Genomic DNA, 18,349 nt, shown 5'->3' with positions numbered 1-18,349 from the left:
CACAAGCTTGACAGCTGTCGCGGAGCCTGATACCGGATGGGGGTGGCATGGCTGCAACTGAACCAACGACTAAGAAAAGATGTCTGCAGCTTCTTGATGATTGGATAATTGTGGGGTGATCTGTATCTGGGATGGAAAGCCAGCGGGGATTTCTTCGTAGTGATTTCCGAAAGGGTGGGTACGAGTAGGGCGAAGAGCTACGGCTGTGTCACTCAATAAAATTTAAGCGTTGACCAGTCAGCTATATACATACGTGAGATCATCGTCTTGCGCAATTACTGCCAAGATACACCGTACGTCGGAGGCGTAACACGACCGTTCCTCTCCAGCTTTGCACCCCCGAACGATCGCGAGGGCATGCAAGGCCCAAAAGCCACCATGTAAGGCCCGAAAGCCACGCTCGGCTGCCTAGGTACGAGATGAGAGTAGTGTTTTGGATACATACATATGCTCTCAGATCTGTTGAAGGGATCCCCGAGATTCTTTGCTTGGATCGCCGGTGCGGTACTTACCAACTGCCCCTTTTCTGTTAGCCTGAGGCGTATTCTCGGTTGGTGTGTTGGGAATCATGCACGATTTACTCGATCACCAGACGATTGGGGCCGGAGCGGCGTATACACAGTACCCTTACTGTTTCAGCTCTATTTACTTGACTCATGCAGGATGTCTGAGAAACCGCGGTAGGATCTTTCCGCACCGTCGACTTGCGCATCGACGAGTACGACTCCACGTGATCATGGCATTTAAAGGTCGTACGACATAAGTTATCGGCCATTAAACGTTCACATAATTGGCCGATCTGTCGCATCAGGCAGTCCCAGGCGCACGCAAGAGGTGCAGTCGCACGTCGTTACAACCTACCATCTTGCGTTCCTTATCCACATGGCTCGTTGCCTATCTACACCGTTGAAAAACACTTGTCGAAAAGCTTGCGTGGACCCTGCGGGGAAGATGGATCTTTCGGTTCTTCATGATCTCTGTCCCCACGTGTTCACCAGACTAGATGCCCCTCTCCTCTCGAAAATGCTACAACTTGCGACCGATCATAGCATGGGCCGGGCCGCTGCCGCCCTTCCGAAGCGGGCCATATTACTTCACATTCGTACTGCAATGCATGCCAAGGGATACTAAACTAGTCTAGGAGCGGCACTGTGGGGACTGACTCGGGTACTGCACTTGATGTCAGCTACATGCATCGTAACGACGGGTCATGTAGTTCAGAGAACACCGCGTGTATCGTGCATAGACTAGGCAAGGACAAGGTTCCCTGTATCCGTAGACTAGACTTGTACAATGCCACCGCGTGCATCAAGGCAAGTGGAGCCGGTATCATCCACGTACATGGCAGCACAGTCTTTATGATACGATCTGTACATAGTGTCAGCCGATTGCAGAATCGCGGTGTTGGTTCGCCTATCTGGCCAATGATCAACGGTCAGATCCATCACCCAAGACCATTCAGTACCGTGCCGCAATGGTGTTCAGTTTCGTCCACCGTAGATAAATAGACCATTCTCACTTTCAGAAAAAGACAAACTGCCAGAAGTGCTCAAACAAGACCGTCATGACAAAAAAGCTCATTACTGTTCTTGGCATTACCGGGACGCAGGTATGTTGAACAACTTGTCGCTACACCCCGTCATGGGCTATGCGGATACTGACATGTGTTTCAGGGCGGCTCTGTCGCTGGCCGATTCCTCTCCCATGCCGAATGGCGCGTACGCGGACTAACGCGTAATCCTGGCTCCGCCAAGGCCAGGGAATGGGCGAGCAAAGGTGTCGAAATCGTCAAAGGTGATCACGATGACTTGGAATCACTCAGGATCGCTTTCCGAGGCACTCATGCCATCTTTGCCGTCACTGACTGGGCTGGCTGCTACTCCCAAGTCACCGAGGACAAGGCTCTGCAGGAGAAGGCGAAGGCAGCAGGGATGTCAGTCGAGGAATACGCAGGGGACCTGGAAAGGCGACAAGGCATCAACATAGCGACGGCGGCCTCCGACAGCAAAGTCCTCTCCACCCTGGAGAAATTCATCTTTTCTACACTGGCCGCAGTGCAGCGAATCAGCGGTGGCAAGTACAAGCATGCGTACGAGTTCGACTCCAAGGCCAGTGCCGAGCGTTACATACGGGATGAACTTCCCGAGCTGCGTTCGAGGCTGAGCACCGTAACTCTCGGTATTTTCCAAGAGACCTGGCGTGAGATACCCGCTTTCAGACCGCGCAAGCAGCCAGATGGCACGTTTGAATACGTGCGTCTCAAAACTTCTGGCCCGCACCTGGAGAATCCCGAGGTTGTTGCGACCCGCGATACAGGCAAGTTTGTGGAGGCGCTGGTTCTTCATCATCCGGCTGGCACCGACGCCCTGGGCGCTAGTGAAATAATCACCAAGCCAGACTACGCAGCTCTCTGGGGTCGCACGCTTGGAGTCAAAGCGACAGTAAGAGACGTCTCTGAGGAGGAGTACGTAAAGTACATTCCCGAAGGGATGGAGAACATGTTGGTGGACATGGTCCGGTTTTTCGCAGAGTACGGGTATGCAGGTGGAAATCCCAAGGTCAAAACCCCGGCAGAGCTGCGTATCGAAACGACCTCTTTGGATGAATACTTCCGAGGCGAGGATTGGAGTGCAGTGTTGAATGGAGAAATCTGACCGTTCCTGGTCTGCTGATTTGTCATGCAGCCGATTCAGACGGTTGCGGGATGGCGTGATTGCATCCGCGATTATCTTGCAAATGCTGGTGATAATTTCCGACATTTGAATCATGCGTTTATTGATCGTACATGGACTCCACTGCCTGTCGTGTCGTACTAAGACTCCTCTAGCACAAAGCCCGGAGCCGATATTGGCCTTTCACCTCGCCGACGCCGCCAGCGGTTTGTAGAAATTATAAGCTCCGGGCACCCTCTTATGAGCCAAGGCCATCTGTGGAGGAAAGGAATGCTGACTTCCCAATTTTGCGGATCCCACGCCTCTCCCCATACCAAGAGCCCAGTCCATTCGTTCTTTCCATCCGATTCCATGACGTCTTCGAAAAAGCGTTGCTCGTCGGCTGGCGACAAAACACTTACAGCTATCAAGGCGTTGTCCCGCAGTTTCGGAAGGGGGAATAGGTCAAGCCACGGGTGGTGCTTCGTTGTCAACTGCAGGTGCGTCGGGGCAAGACTACTCGGCACAGTAGCCGCAATCGGAGACACGGAGTGATGGCTGTGCCCGTCGTAGCCAAAAGGAGAGATGGATTCGCAAACGAGCCAGTCAAATCGGTAACCCAGCGCAGCGGCGTTACTTGTAAATGCGTTGATGGTGTTGAGCTGTATCAGTTTTAAGTAATGATCGGCAGAGGGATCGCCCCGCGCGTAGCTCATCAAAGCTTGCTCGGCGAACCGTTCGAGCATGGCCCGGGCACGCGCAGCATCCTCCTTTGATAAATGACTGAATGCCGAAGCAATGCCGGATGGCGATAGAACGGCGCCGGAGGAGAACGTATCGGGAGACGAGGCGTTGGAGGACACGGCTGCCAAGGATACGGCATCGGAGATGTTTTCGTCGTCGCTGGGATTTCTCTTTCTCTGTCTTGAGACTCGCTTGTTCAGTCTATTCTGCAGCCTCTTTCGCTCCTTCTGATCCGTTATCCCAGCCCAATCCTCAGAGGGATGACGCATATTGACTTCATGCGGTCTAGGCTGCAACTCGACGTAATGAATATGATGGGTGCTGGCGGTCCTGCCAAGTAAGTCCATGATGGTGGTGATGATGTTGCAGTTGGAATGGTGCGTGGTAGGGGTGAACGACGTTGTACCGTCAGAACCCAGCTGCCTAGCATCTTCTTAAAGACCATCTGCACCTGGCTGACTGGTTTCGTAAGCAATGGTTGGGTGACATAAATTAGCTTACCTTGGCCAGCCTTGGCGGTGGTCGGCCTTTTGTTCCGGGGCCCCGAGAGGTTGTCACAGATTGAGCTGTAATTAATAATCAAATTAGCGCCGGATCGAGGCATACTACGCCGCGTACTACGCCGCGATGCGTGGGATGATATCTCGTTGACCACTGGGATGGATTGCTACCAGGAATGCGGCGTTGCCTCGTCCCAACAAGTGCCAGCGTATTTCTCGTCGCTACATGTGGCTTACCGCAGGAGAAGTACCGATGGTAACCGAGTGTTACGATCTCTACCGCAGGACTTGAAGTTACACAATTATTTGAAAGTGCGCGAAGTGTCCTATCGATGCTTCTCTCATGCGGTGTGCTGGACGTCTCTTCCCGAATCAACACTTAGTGCTGCGCAGTAGGAGCATTCAGTCGTGTTTGTTAATCGAATTGGACTAGGTATGTAACATGCGTGTATGTATGTTAGTGAAACTATCACGTGATGCTACCGTCGGCAGAATTAGGCACCAAACATTTCGCCGAAGCCTCCCCTCCCTTTCATTCGCGCCGACGCATAAAGGTACACTTGCCCTGTACCATGTCAGCGACTAAAGCAATGCAGCTGCGCATCCGCAACTTCGGTGGCAGCTTAAACGACGGACTTTGATAGTCCTTGCGACTAGGGAGAACGAAATCGCGGCCAGAATTTAAGTGAAGTAGCAATGTCAATTCGATTTGTTACGAAAGAAATTACGTGAGAAACTACCAAATACACTATTCTATACAACGGAAAGAAAACCACACATCTACATTGAACCGAAAACAAATCTAGGATCCAGCTGTCGTCAGTTATCAGTCTTTGTCAATCCTTTAACAGCCTGTTTGCCAAGCTCCTCCAGGGTACCGAAACCTAGAAGTTGAAGCACACTAATGTCAAACCCGAAAGTCAGTCTCCACCAATTTCGCAACTCGATACCGATCAGCGAGTCCAGACCAAGTTGTTGGACAGGGAGGGTGATATCAAGCTCGTCGTCGGGTCTCAGAAGCAATTTCATCAATTGCTTTCCAACCTCAAGCGCAATATAGGCGGGTGTCTCAGGCTTGCCGAGTATTTCAGGATCGCTCTTGGCCGCGGCGAGGAAAGCCTTGAAGCTATCGCCGCCCTCGCCCGAATTACCGACGTCCCCGTCGTTGATGTTATGCCAGATGGCCATCCGAATGTCTTTCTTCCAGTGCGTACGACTTTCAGGGTGTTTAAGTGACTTGTCCGAGCTAAACCCAGTGGCAAAAGTGTTCTTGTGACTGAACGGAACCCTCTTGGTATCAATGTTCAGCTCGGGCACGGTGTAGGATGCTGCCGCACGGAATGCCTCAATCATCTCCGACTCCGTCACACCAGAGTAGCCATTATTCATGAGCCTTGTCAGCAATTGCTGGTCACGAGCAGCGTATCCCATGTCGGCAACGGCACCAATGTCGATGGCGGACGCCGCTAGCCCATTGCTGTTGCGCCATAGCGCGAAGGCGTCCAAGAAAGTGTTCGCGCCGGCGTAATTCGCCTGACCAGGCTGTCCTGTAACGCTCGACATGGAGGACAGGAATACGAAGAAGTCGAGCTTGATACCAGCTTCCACTGTAGCTTCGTGCAGATACCAAGCTCCCTTCACCTTGGGGCCCGTGGCCTTGATCCACTGTTCCACCTTCATGTTCCTGAACGCCTCATCTTGAAGAAGCATGGGCGAATGCAGGATACCCTTCAGGTTGGGCGCCTGCGCGACTGCGCGGAAGATGTCGTCTCGGTTCACCATGTCGCCTTTGACAAGCACCACTTCACAGCCCATGCTTTCAAACTCCCTGATGGTTTCCAGGTCTTCAGGGCGTGATCCAGGGTTTCGCGAAAGACACACAAGGCGGCGTGCGCCGTTCTCGACAAGATGCCGAGCGATGACGGCTCCGATACCACCCAAGCCTCCGGCGAGTAGGTAAGATGCGCTCTTGTCGACCGTGAATCTGTCATCGGCAACTTTGATGGAATCTGTGCTGATCTTGAGCTTGCTATCGACATCTCTGAGCTGAAGGAGGACGTTGCTTGAGTCCTTGTTTTCTTGCACGTGCTTGACAGCATCCTCTACTCTTGAGGCCTCGTACACTGTCCGAGGGGACAGTGGCACAATGTTACCCCACCTCAACAGGTTCACAGTTGATTGGAGCAGTCTAAATTACAAATTGTCAGTCATCAGTCTAACGGCATCAGGTGATCATGGCGGGTTCACTTACGCTTTAACAACGGACCGTTTCTTGGCTACGAGAGCCTCCAGGTTGATGCTAGTGTAGCTTCTACTCCCCAGGAAGGAGTTCAGGTCCAACTTACCAGCACCGGCAAGATCTGTTGTGCCGAGTTCAATCATCTTACCGAATTCGGCCACAGACTTCCAGGTTGCGTGTAAGAGGTCGCCAGACAGTGAGTTCAGAGCAATGTCAACTCCCTCTCCACCTGTTGCTTGTAGGATGTCTTTCAAAAAGCTGTCATCCGTGGACCAGAAGATACGAGTCCTTGGAAGATCAAAGTCCTTGACAAGGTATTCAGCTTCCGCCTCGGTGCTGACAGTCGCGTAGACCTTCGCCCCGGACCTCTTCGCAAGCTGCAAGGCGGCGAGGCCGACATCTCCAGTGGCATTATGGATCAGAATGGACTATGAAAAGTGTTAGCTGGTTTTCTACACTTTGTCTCTCATGTTTAAGCAACCGAAGAAGATTGGGGTGTTTACCTGGCCAGTCTGCAGGTTCCCAGCACTTTGTAGGGCTGCAAGAGCTGTTCCGAAGGCAAAAGGCAAAGTGGCTGCCTCTTCAAATGGCGTATTGTCAGGGATCTTTTCGGCCAGCGTCTCTGATGTGCGAAGGTGCGAAGAGAGACTGCCAGAGCCGAGACCAATGACACGGTCGCCCACCGCAAAGCCCTTGACTTCAGGTCCGAGGGCGGATATCCTGCCACTGGCACTGATACCGAGACCTCCAGCAGGGTAAGAGCTATTGCCCATGATCCCGGCGACATCCTACGAGTAGAGTTAGTACACTGTCTACGCAAATTCGACGCAGCTGGAGGCAACGTACTTTGGAGCTGACTACAGCGTGGAAGACCTCGATATCGACCTGGTCTCCAATAAGAGGCTCAGATCGACGCGATACCCAAGCCAGAGATCCCAGGCGTCCTGGTTTTTCGGCTACTAGAGACACATGCTCCTGTGCGGCACGGCTGGTGACGCGATCGTCATCAAAGGTGAAGGGGTAATAGCGAGGTACATTGATGGTGCCGTTAACGATCGCATACTCATAGTTGGGCCTAAAGAAGTCGTCTTCTTGTCCATTTTGGAAGTGGGTGAAGGCATCAACGACTTCGTCGAGTGATTTGCTCACGTCTTGAACCTCGCAGGTGCCAAAGTCAATAGTGTCTTCAACACTAATAGAGCGGATCGCGCCGATGACTGTCGCGTATCGCGGGTCGTAGGACTGCATCTGAGACGGACGGGTAATCCAAAACAGGCCTCTCTCGCCAATGCTGGCAATGAGCCTTTGCAAAGTCTGGAAGCGTTTCTCATCAATATCTTCAAAGAAGGGACTGTCTTCATCCAGCAGACTGATGACATCCTGAGACTCTCGCGGCAAATCATCACCGAAGGAACACTTGCTGACGGTGTAGCCTCGGCTTTCAAGCTTCTGGCTCACGGCATCGACGTTCTTCCCGTCTTGAGAATAGGACACCACAGTCACATTCTTCTTGACGGCTCCCTTGATGTCTTCTTCGGGTCTCGCGATGAACACGACGCTTGAATGATACGGCGCAGGGGAGTCGAGCACTACGTCTGGTGCAGCGAAGCCAGCGCGCTTCAGCTCGTCCTCCCAGCGCTCCGGAGTAACGTAGGGCTCATCGGGCCGCCCGTCGTTCACACCGACCCACCAATCATCAAGGAAGCCCAGGATGCAGTTGACCCACTTGGTCTCCATGCTGATCTCCTGCAGGAGAAGTCGCCCACCGGGAGCCAGCAGCTTACGGATATTGGCTAGGGAACCACACAGACTTGGGGTGGCATGAACATAGTTCGTCGCGACGACCAAGTCGAACTTGTCGTCTTCGTTGAATCCCTGCTCTGTCGGGTCCGTGGCAATGTCTAGCACGCGGAATTCTATGCGGTCCGCGCCCTGAAGCTGCTTCTTTGCGTCCGCAACGGCTGTCGGCGATGGATCAGTGAAGGTGTAACTTTGGTAGAGGGAGGCGCCATGAGAAAGACTCAGGTCTCTTATCAGTGAGGAGGTCGACTGTCCCGTGCTGCCACCAATCTCCAGAATACGAAGACTAGGCCTGGCGTGCGCCAAGCTTCGGAGGAAAGCCGTCTTTTTGGTGACGTTGGCGGTAGCGAAAAGCCTTGTAAGAAGATCATCTTGTGAGAGAACCTCGAGGATGGTCTTTTCGCCGGTAAACAGCTCGGTAATGTTCCCGCCAACCTCAAGGATACATTCAGCACAAGCGCTAAGGGGGGAGCCGGCCATAAGCTCTCCAATTGCATGGGCTCTATCCACAATCTGTAGCGTTTCAAGGGCATGTCCAGGGTGGTTTTCATCGAGAGCTAGGTACTGACGACCAATCCAGGCTGCGAACCGCTGGATTGTGGGATTTTCTGGCAGTTTCACGCTTTCGATGCACCTCTGGAAGAAGATGAAGCAGAGCTCACCCAGCTCGTTCAGTAGTGGCGTCCACTTCTTGCCATCAAATTCGGGTTCTATGAGCGATGCCGCCTTGACAAAGTCAACATGGGGCTGCCAGATGTTACGCGCAGTGATGGGGAGTTTGTGTACGATGTCCTGATCGCCTTGTTCGATGGACGTGAAGGCGGCCTTGGGCATGTTCAATATCGCCTTCCCGTTTGAGACGACTTGGAAAGAGCCTTGAATCTCACCGCTGGCAACTGGAATATCTGTTGATGCTGCAACGAACATTTCTGCCTCTGGGTCGCTTCTGAAGATGGTCACCTCCTCAATCAAGGTAGGCATCGCCGCACAGTTGCTCGCATCGAGCTTACCGGATCTGGCAGCTACAAGGCCCATCTGAAGAGCCGCGTCAATGATGGCGGGGTGCAGGTGGTATTTATTCTCGTCGCCATTTAGGTTATTGGTGATGCTGCTCACAGCTCTGGTATCCGTGGTACCTGCACTGATGTTACCCAGACGCTGGAAGGCTGGACCATACTGCATTCCAGACTTTGCCAGGGTATTGAAGACCTTGAAGTTGTCCAATTTCCGAGGAAGCGCCTCGACTGTATCAGCCTGGCTTGGCTCGATAGATGGAGTAGCTGATACCTGACCGACACAATGCTTCGACCACGAGCTACCATTGTAGGATGCGATAGAGAATTCCCACCACTGGCTATCCTCGGAGTCGGTCAGGCGAACAGGACGTAGGTTCGTGACCAACTCAGTATCAACACCTTCCTGCATCATCAGCGCCTGGTTGAGCACCAAGTGGCGGAGGCTGTAAGAGTTTTCCACCCCGCTCAGCTGTCGTATCGCCTCGCCTGCTATCGCAAAGTAACCTGCGGCAGGGAAAATTATAGCGCCCTGGATCTGATGATCTCGAAGCCACGGAGCGTCCTCAATGTTGATGAGATTCCTCCAACTGGGCTCGAGACTGGTGCTCTCCAACTGTCGACGTCCAAGGAGAGGATGCCTGGGGAATTTGGGATTCCTCCATTCGGCTGACATGCGAGATTCTACCCAAAACTCGCCGTCGTAGTGCCAGGGATAACGTGGAAGATCTGGGAGTGTCTGCCCAGGGGGAGCTACAGCTGCGTAGTCGAGCGGGACGTTTAGCTCAAAGAGCTTACCAACGGCGGTAAGATACGACTGCACACAATCCTCGTTTCGTACCATAGCTGATAGATATGGTGGAGAGGCGGACGCCTTGGCGAATATTTGACGCGCCGGTCCCGCGAGGGCTCCGTGCGGACCAATTTCAATGAAGGCTGGGTTCTTGAAATGCTCCAGTATGCCGGCCACTGCGGGACTGAAGAGCACAGGCGATTCGAGATTCTGCTGCCAGTACTTGGCGTCGAGCTTGCGCTGCTCCGGCTGTCCAGTTCCTGTCACACTAGAGAAGAAGGGTTTGGATGCCTGCCTACCCACCAGATGCGGTTCGATCATCGCGTGGTAGTCGGATCCAATTTCCTGCATGTGGTATGAGTGGTATGCCTTTTCAACCTTGAGTAGTCGGGCCGTGATATCTGGATGCGCCTCCTTGATACGCGTGAGCGTGGCTTGCACCTCCTCCGCATCACCCGAAAGCGTGACGCTACTCAGAGAATTCTCGCATGCAATGACAACGCGCGGTCGGTTCAGGAACGGCTCGACCTCGTCCCAGCCGAGGCCAACAGCGGCCATGGCACCCTTCCTATTCTGGAGCTTGGCGGCTTGTCCACGGTGGTAGGCTCCGATGATAGCCTCTTTCGCGGTGAGAGCGCCAGCAGCATAGGCGCCAGCGAGTTCGCCACTGCTATGGCCAACAACTGCTGCAGGTTCAATACCAATGCTTGCCAAGAGGTCTACCATGGCGACCTGAACGGCTGTACACAAAGGCTGTGAGAGCTCTGCCAGCTGAACGCGCGATGTCTTGGCCGACTTCTGTAACTCACCCTCGATTGTCCATTGTGGAGGTTGAGAAAGAGCCGCGAGATGCTTGTCCATTTCTCTGATGGACTTCTGGAAGACGAGATCGTCACGTAGGAGCAGCTCGCGACCCATACGGGGCCATTGCGCTCCTTGGCCTGTAAACACCATAACCAGGCTGACAGGCTGACCAGGAATCTTCCTTCCCTGAGATGCCGGAGGGTCGTTGGCACCCACAACCTTGAAAGAGCGATGAGGGAGGTGCTCGCGCCTGTTGGCCAGCGTGTAGCTCAGGTCGTTGAGCTTGTCGGCCATGTCTGGGTTCTTCAACATCCATTCCTCGTACACATTGATCGTAGACTTTAATGAAGGCGCAGAAGCCGCCGAAAAAAGGAGCAGTTGGGGATCATCCTCCCGTTCGCTGTCTCGCACCGCTGGCTGGGGAAGATTGAAACTCCTTGCTGAGTCGACAATGACATGCGCGTTTGAGCCGCCCAGTCCAAAGCTGTTGACACTCACTCGCTCACAGCGATCCGCCGGGAACGGTGTTGGCTCCACGGGAACAGTCAGTTTCCCCTCCTTGAACGGAATCTTCGGGTTTGGAGAGTTAAACTTGATGTTTGGAGGGATAGTGCGATGTTCCAGAGACATAACAGCCTTGATCAGAGAGACCAAACCTGAGGCGCCTTCAGTGTGACCGACATTAGGCTTCACAGAGGTGATGTGAATACCGCTGTCTCCGAACACGTTGGCCACTGCTCCGGTTTCAATGGGATCTCCGACTGCTGTGCCAGTACCGTGGCATTCGAAGTAATGCCGTCTTAGAAAAGTCCTGGGCAATTGTCAGCTGTTGGGCTCGCTCACAAGATTCAGTTGGGTGCTTGCCGTGATGCCGGCCTGCTTGTAGGCTAGGCGAATCATCTTCTCATGGGCTGCTGCATTTGGCTGCGTGATACCTTGCGTCTTTCCGTCCGAGTTTGATACAGCTGCTCTTATCACAGCTCCGGATCGGGTTACCGTCGCGGAATAGCAGCATCGAGAGGCTTCAATAAAACTGGCGGTCGAAGGCTTCGCCTCTACGCGTAGTCCATTAGCATCACTAGAAAAAGACTTGCATGAGCCGTCGGGGGATAGGATGCCCTTCTCTGTCATCTGTTGCGTCATTCCGGGCGCCATGATCAGGTTACTGCCGGCTACTATGGCAGCCTCGCAGATGCCTCGTTGAATGGCTGAGCAGGCCTCATTGACGCCAATCAGAGCTGATGAACAAGCTGTGCGAATGGTCATGCTTCGCAGTGTTAGCTGCCGAATACCCACAGAATCGGAAATCTTAAAGCTAACCTTGGCCCGGTCAAACCAAATTCATAACTGATGCGATTCGCAAGCATCCAATCTTGGTAACCATCTATCTTGTTTGCGCTATGCGAAAGGGGATCCCTTGTCATCATCTCGCCCCAGTCTTCGCACATGTTGCCAAAGTAGCATCCAATCTTCTTACCCTGAATATGCCTGTTAGTGGCCTCTTTCGTGCCTTGAAAAGCAGGAAATACAACACATACCCTGAACTTGGCCTCGCCAGCGTCCTCAAACGCCTCCATGACAACTTCCAGCAAGCGCCGTTGTTGCGGATCCGCATTCTCAACATCGGCACGGCTCATCGAGAACCTAGTTGTATCCATTTCGCTAAGCTTGACATCCTCGTCCAGGAAGTAGCCATACTCGGTGGCAACAGTCGTCGGCCGTTTGGAAGTCTCGTGGTATGCCGATACGTTGTAACGTGAGGTTGGGACCCGACCTCTTGCGTCTCCCTTATTCACGAGGAATTCCCAGAACTCCTGGGGTGTCGAAGATCCTCCTGGAAGTCGCAGGCCTATGCCGCAGATTGCCACTGGTACAGCCTTCTCACTCACTCCGTCGACGTGCAAGCCGTCGGTGCCATTCAAATCACTAACATGTGATTCACCATCGGTACCATTCTCGTGGAAGGTACCGTTTGCATAGCCGTTGTTGCCGTTTCCATTGATGCCATTCTCTTGCGCATGACCGTTGGCATGGCCATTGATATGACCATTAGTTCCGTTAACTCCGTTGGTGTGCGAGACACCGTTTCCATTCGTGGCGTTGATCGTCATTATTGCGATGGAGTAAGGTTCTTGCTGGAGAATTGCTGGTTATAACTATGGCATGAAGTTCTTGAAAACGTTTGTAGGAAATTGTTGGCAAGAACGTATTTGCAAGAGAATACTGGCGTCAAGAGCGTCTGTGCAAGAGAGTCTGGTCGATGAGTGCCAGGTATGATGATTCCAATACGGAGCAACTCTGGTCGAGACATAATATTAAAACTCCTGAGTTTTTCGGTCGATTAAGCACAACACCGATTCCCGCAGTGAGTACGACGGACTATAGCAGACGGCATCTCTCCTGTCCGGCCAATAAGCTCCGGAATCCCGGTCAAATGCTAGATACTGCAGGGACCTTGAGAGCAGACGACAAGCATTCGGCTAATGCTCCACCAGTTCTCGTGAACGGACATCCGAACGGTGGCTTGGGGGCAGCCGCTGAGTCTCACGGGAAGTTTCAGAGACAAGTTCGGAATCATAGATCCTCTACCCTTGTCGATAGAATGATAGGTAATGATGGTAAGCGAAGTGCCAAGGACGAGGTTGCGGCTCAGATTGCGGCTGAGCCCGAAGCCCACTCCGACCTATGGTGCCAAGACACCGACCTTTCTCCACACCTCTGCTCTCAAGATCGCCATACTGACTGTACATCGAAGCGTCGGCACTTCTGAGGTGGACCATTGGTTTCGGGATTCAAGCCATCTGGTTCCTGTATGGTATCGGAGCGCGATTCTTCCGAATTGAACGTGCTGGATGCGCTGCTTGCATGCATCATCCGCGTTGCGAGCCGAGTAGAACGACCCGCCCACCCTACCTGCAGAGGCCGCGAATTGGATTGTGGAACGAACTGCTTGAAATGGCAAAATTGCGTTTCATCGATTCCCACATGCAAGTGTATATAGATTCGCGTCTATTCGCAGTAGAACTCCATTGTCGCAACACGAAATTCCACCATCTGTTGCAAACACCTCACTATTTTTCCTCCAACCGGTTGGAGCTGTGCTTACAAAGTTGTGCCATATTATCTTATTGAAACAGCAATCGAGATGTCTGGAGTCACGAAAGACCTGGGAGCAAAATGGAGAGAAGAATGGGCCGATGCTCAGAGGGTCAAGGGGCCCAGCGTGAAGAACAGCTCCGTATTCTATCGAAACATTGAGGAGGAGCTGGATCTCTCACGTAAAAGCGGGTTGAGCTTTCCGATCCATCTCCCCAGTCACGATACGGATATCTCCAGTTGCGATATTCTCGGAATGGGCCATAGTGGCGCTCTCAGGGAGGAGTTCTTGAAAGAACTTGAGGCTAACCCAAATTTCTATATGGGTGCATGTGGATCGCGACTCTTGGACGGAACAACAGAGTACCATGTCGCGTTCGAAAAGGAGGTGGCACAGCTCGTGGGCTACGAGTCCGGGCTTGTGGTCCACTCCGGATATACCGCCAACCAGGCCATTTTCTCCACCGTCCCACGATCTGGCGACGTGATTGTGTACGACGAGTTGATGCACGCTACAGCCCTTACGGGCATGAAAGTCAGCTTAGCATTGGATCAGAGGCCCTTCCGCCATAATGACGTGGACCATTTCATCGAAACCATGGAAGCCGTCAAAGAATCGGTACCTCTAGTCAAAGCGGGAAAGCGATGCGTTATCGTTGCTGTCGAGAGCTACTACAGTATGGATGGCGATATATGCCCTCTCAAAGAGCTCATCGACGCCGCTAAGGAGATCTTTCCCCATGGTAACGCTCAGTTCATCGTCGATGAAGCCCACAGTTTCGGTGTCTGCGGCCCCGAGGGTGCTGGCTTCGTCAAACAACAAGGTCTCGTCGAAGAGGTCGCTATCGTTATGGGCACCTTTACCAAGGCACTTGCTGGTGCAGGCGGTTAGTATTATTGCGAAATCACCACTCTATGAATAGTGCTGACACAGTGAAAGCATGCATCTTTTCCAACAACACGGTTCGGTCGCTCCTAATCAACCAAGCCAAAGTGTTTATCTGTTCTGTTGCACCTCCTTTTACTTTACTGGCGTCAAGCCGCGCCGGAGTCCGGCTGATGAGGTCCCAGAGATTTCAAGAAGTAAGTACCCTAAGATCATACGTGGAAGCTACTAGACTGACTCACCACAGGTTCGCGATTATCTGCACGATCTCACCGTGTTCTACTTGGATACACTCACCTCGCATCCATTATACAAGAAGGCCTACAAAAAGGGCATCCTCCATATGCCAGTGCATGAGGATGGCGCATGGCATGAAACACCTATCACCCACATTTTACCTCTCTGGACGCGCCGTCCAAGGCACGCGCTTTATCTTTCCTTCCATCTCACGAAGGACGGCTTCAATGGATGCGGCGTTGTATTTCCGATTGTTGGCAAGGGAGAAGACCGAGTGCGGCTGGCTTTGCACGGCCATAACACCAAAGACGATGTGGTGAGGCTGGTCGGGTCTATTACTGCCTGGATTCAAGAGATGCTGGACATTGAGGCAAGCGGTGATAAGACCAAACTTCCGACTGCAGCCCGCCTTGCATTCGATCTCCTCGAGAAAGACAAGATGACCACCGACAGCACCAATGGTGTCAATGGTACCAATGGTGTCAACGGCGCCAATGGTAACAACGGTGTCAATGGTACCAACGGTGTCAATGGTACCAACGGCCTCAATGGTGCTAACGGCGTCTCGAATGTCATCAATGCTGGCAAGATTGCTCCGTTGATCAGTGGCATCAATCGTTTGGAGATCCCCCCTATAGTTGTCTAGGTCGAGGTTTTGTCTTAAAATCGCTTGGTAGGCGTCTAGCATTAGAAAGAGTTTCATTAGAATGAATATTCTACATCGATTATACTTGATCTTCTGGACATGACTCAAAGCGAGCGTGTGACCTGGTAGTACAACTCAACATCGATGTAGAAAAGTGAAATCTCGCGCCGGCCAAGGAGGAAAGTTCATTGCCGGGTTTGAAGAATTTGTCAGAAAGACCATGAGAAGAGACCATGCACATCATAAATAATGTGCGCTTGTTTGATCGCTCTTACTTATTATTTATAGAAAACCCTGTGGCAAAAGAAAAAAATCATATTTATTGAGAGATAGCTCGCTTGTATCATGGCGAAATGAATTGTTGGACTTGTAGCATAAGTGTAGTAGAGCGCAATAAAGACTTATCGAGTTCGGGATATTGTGGTACCTAAGTATCATATGAACAGATCCTATTTCAAGTCGATTGAGAGTTGGTAGAATTCTTACAGCATACTAAGCGAGAGATAGTTGTGCAGTGTCTTAGAGACATGCTCGTTGTCAAAAGGCACTCGTATACTTGAAGTTGAGATATAATTAAGATCTTCCTGCATATCAAGATTTAAATTGCATGTCAGCGCTGGCGTATCAGACCTGATATCAATGTAATCTAGAACATTGTGCTATTGTGATGAAGGAAGCCTCTTAATAACTCCCTCTAGCGCTACTGTAGTTTTTTATGATAGAGAATGGGCTTCGATCTACATTTCTACGATGAGGGAGAAGCAATTCAAGGAGGGAGCTACTAGCGATAGAAATTGGTGAAGTATAAGCTCTTCTATATAGCAGCTATATATGTCTCAGAATTTCTTGCGTCATCTAGCACCACTTGCCTAGCTACCACATACTTGTAAAAATTAAAGTACTTTTGGACCTAATGGGGTCGCAGTGACAGGCTATTAATTTGCGGAGGACTTAGCTTATCTGCGTTCGGTTTTTCGGCTCTTGATGTTCACGCCCTGTAAGATAGTTCATGTAACAACTACCTTTCCCGTATTGTACATCATACGGCCTCTTGCAACTCGGATAACAAATGATATATTTCGAGATGTGTTAACTGTCTCCGGTTCGAAGAAGATGTATTTATCGACTGTATCAAGGGCTGTCTGTCTACATTGTGAAAATCGCCGGCATGTATCCTAGAAATCGATTCACCTATAGCCTACCGCGGCTCCAACAATACAATCACTGAAGTGCGGCCTGAACAGATGCAAACAAGGACTAGATGCTTCCAGCTACACTCTGTAAGATGCCACCGTCAATCACAAGATTCATACCCCAGATGTAGTCGTTAGTCGCAAGCATGAGCAGACCCTATTTGCCAACAAATCAGTGAAATTCGGATCAGCGGTCGCGTCTACACTTACGCTTGCCAGATCCTCGGCTTTGCCCATGCGACCAGGAGGCACTCGAGCACCGATGTCAGTCATCTCTTTTTGAAATGCCGAATCCTCCTGCGAGGTGCTCACGTTGTTTTCGTCTGAACCTCCCGTGGTCATCTCCGAGGGGAACCATCCTTGAAACATCGTTCTCAGCAATTCCGTGTGTTATTTAGCATGAGGTGTGTGCGCATACCTGGTGCGATGCCGTTCACACGGATCTTGATTTTGTCGTGGCTGAAATCAAAGGCCAATTGACGGGTCATCTGCACCGCCGCAGCCTTGCTGACCTGGCTTTCGTGTAAGCGCGGAAGTAGGGAACTGAGAGGTATCGCGGATCATCGACGTACATTGTAGGCCAGCTGCGAGGCCTCAGTCCTTGACAATTTCAGTATTCATCAATCCGTTGAAAGTATGTAAGACGAGGAACTCACATCCTAAGTTGACCGCTGTTGGAGGTAGTATTGATCACGCTGCCCATCTTGCCAGTGTGGCTAGAGATAGACTTGGCCAGTAGTGGCAGAAACGCGGATGTTACGAAGTAAATTGAGGTAGCGTTAACGAGGAAAGCTTTGGTGAGATAGTCAGTATCGGGCAACACACGTTTCACTAGGAAGGGACTCATGAAATCAGGTACCTTGTTGCCAGAGTTCAACGGACTGATCAAACATGGAGCTGCCAAACTTCTCAGGACCGTCCTCAGGCCCAGCCTCTGGCTTCGTCGTCCATACGCCGGCATTGTTCACAAGGCTGTTTATGAGATCAGATTGTGCTCCAGGACCTCACTTTGTATCCTTACACGTTGAGGTAGCCGTCAGTCTTGGTGATGTGGTCGACAGCGCTTTTGATACTATCCTTGCTCGTCACATCTAGTGCAAGGGGAACAATTTGACCCCCAGAAGAGCCAATCTTATCTGCAGATCCGTGGACGCGGGCACTTTTTTCCAGCACTTCTTGACGTCTTCCGGTGATGTAAACTTTGGCTCCGTTTGTGGCCAATGCTTGTGCGTACACTTCAGAAATACGTTAGCGGGCCAACGATTCCGGTTGGTGGCATGGTGCTTGGCCGCGTAGGTGCTGCTTCGGCGAAGGGATGAGACTGATGTAAATGTCAAAGTCTTACTCAGACCAATTCCGGTACCACCGCCGGTAACTGATCCGAAAAGTTAGTCCATTGAGGAGTCCTAGACCAAGAATTCGTTTTGTTCCCACTCACCGACAACAACCCAGTTCTTAACGCTGAGCAAAGAGGCTGCGGTAAGAGAAGCCGCCATATTGCAGATTGTACGTCTTGATCGCAGGGTTGATGGGTATTGATCTAAAGACGACGTGCTAGGAATCGTTGTCTCAAAACAATAGGCAATTTCGATTAGTCCGACAGGGGTGTTGGGTGATGGTGTATCTCAGAACAATAGCAGCATTTGGCACGCGCGTTAAATATCAGCAATCTCAGCATCACTTGTTCTATCGCGATACTCTCGAGATAAGATATGACTGCATCTCGGTGTGTACAGATCCTAATCCT

At 51.7% G+C, this 18,349-nt stretch overlaps 5 protein-coding genes across 5 annotated transcripts; 2 read left to right on the top strand and 3 right to left on the bottom strand.

The window, feature by feature from the left end:
• Nucleotides 1–1,564: 1,564 nt before the first annotated feature.
• On the top strand, nt 1,565–2,654 carry SNOG_11078 (hypothetical protein; the record flags this gene model as incomplete). The annotated part of the gene is made up of 2 exons (XM_001801276.1): nt 1,565–1,609; nt 1,674–2,654. 2 exons carry the CDS (start codon nt 1,565–1,567, stop codon nt 2,652–2,654), a joined length of 1,026 nt encoding a protein of 341 aa, XP_001801328.1.
• A 201-nt stretch (nt 2,655–2,855) lies between these two features.
• Nucleotides 2,856–3,742, bottom strand: SNOG_11077 (hypothetical protein; the record flags this gene model as incomplete). The annotated part of the gene is made up of 2 exons (XM_001801275.1): nt 2,856–2,927; nt 3,074–3,742. The coding sequence occupies 2 exons, from the start codon at nt 3,740–3,742 to the stop codon at nt 2,856–2,858; spliced, it is 741 nt and encodes a 246-aa protein (XP_001801327.1).
• A 972-nt stretch (nt 3,743–4,714) lies between these two features.
• SNOG_11076 (hypothetical protein) lies at nt 4,715–12,655 on the bottom strand (the record flags this gene model as incomplete). The annotated part of the gene is made up of 7 exons (XM_001801274.1): nt 4,715–6,083; nt 6,147–6,562; nt 6,638–6,922; nt 6,981–11,336; nt 11,388–11,811; nt 11,865–12,022; nt 12,083–12,655. 7 exons carry the CDS (start codon nt 12,653–12,655, stop codon nt 4,715–4,717), a joined length of 7,581 nt encoding a protein of 2,526 aa, XP_001801326.1.
• Nucleotides 12,656–13,689: 1,034 nt separating this feature from the next.
• SNOG_11074 (hypothetical protein) lies at nt 13,690–15,409 on the top strand (the record flags this gene model as incomplete). The annotated part of the gene is made up of 2 exons (XM_001801273.1): nt 13,690–14,520; nt 14,774–15,409. 2 exons carry the CDS (start codon nt 13,690–13,692, stop codon nt 15,407–15,409), a joined length of 1,467 nt encoding a protein of 488 aa, XP_001801325.1.
• Nucleotides 15,410–16,666: 1,257 nt separating this feature from the next.
• Nucleotides 16,667–18,098, bottom strand: SNOG_11073 (hypothetical protein; the record flags this gene model as incomplete). Its single annotated transcript, XM_001801272.1, has 8 exons — nt 16,667–16,759; nt 16,813–16,961; nt 17,021–17,114; nt 17,175–17,202; nt 17,259–17,394; nt 17,462–17,574; nt 17,624–17,837; nt 18,041–18,098. 8 exons carry the CDS (start codon nt 18,096–18,098, stop codon nt 16,667–16,669), a joined length of 885 nt encoding a protein of 294 aa, XP_001801324.1.
• Nucleotides 18,099–18,349: the final 251 nt, after the last annotated feature.

Source organism: Parastagonospora nodorum, assembly GCF_000146915.1.
Source record: "Parastagonospora nodorum SN15 chromosome Unknown scaffold_18, whole genome shotgun sequence".
Taxonomy (NCBI): domain Eukaryota; kingdom Fungi; phylum Ascomycota; class Dothideomycetes; order Pleosporales; family Phaeosphaeriaceae; genus Parastagonospora; species Parastagonospora nodorum.
This window is presented reverse-complemented; position numbering and strand designations above follow the sequence as displayed.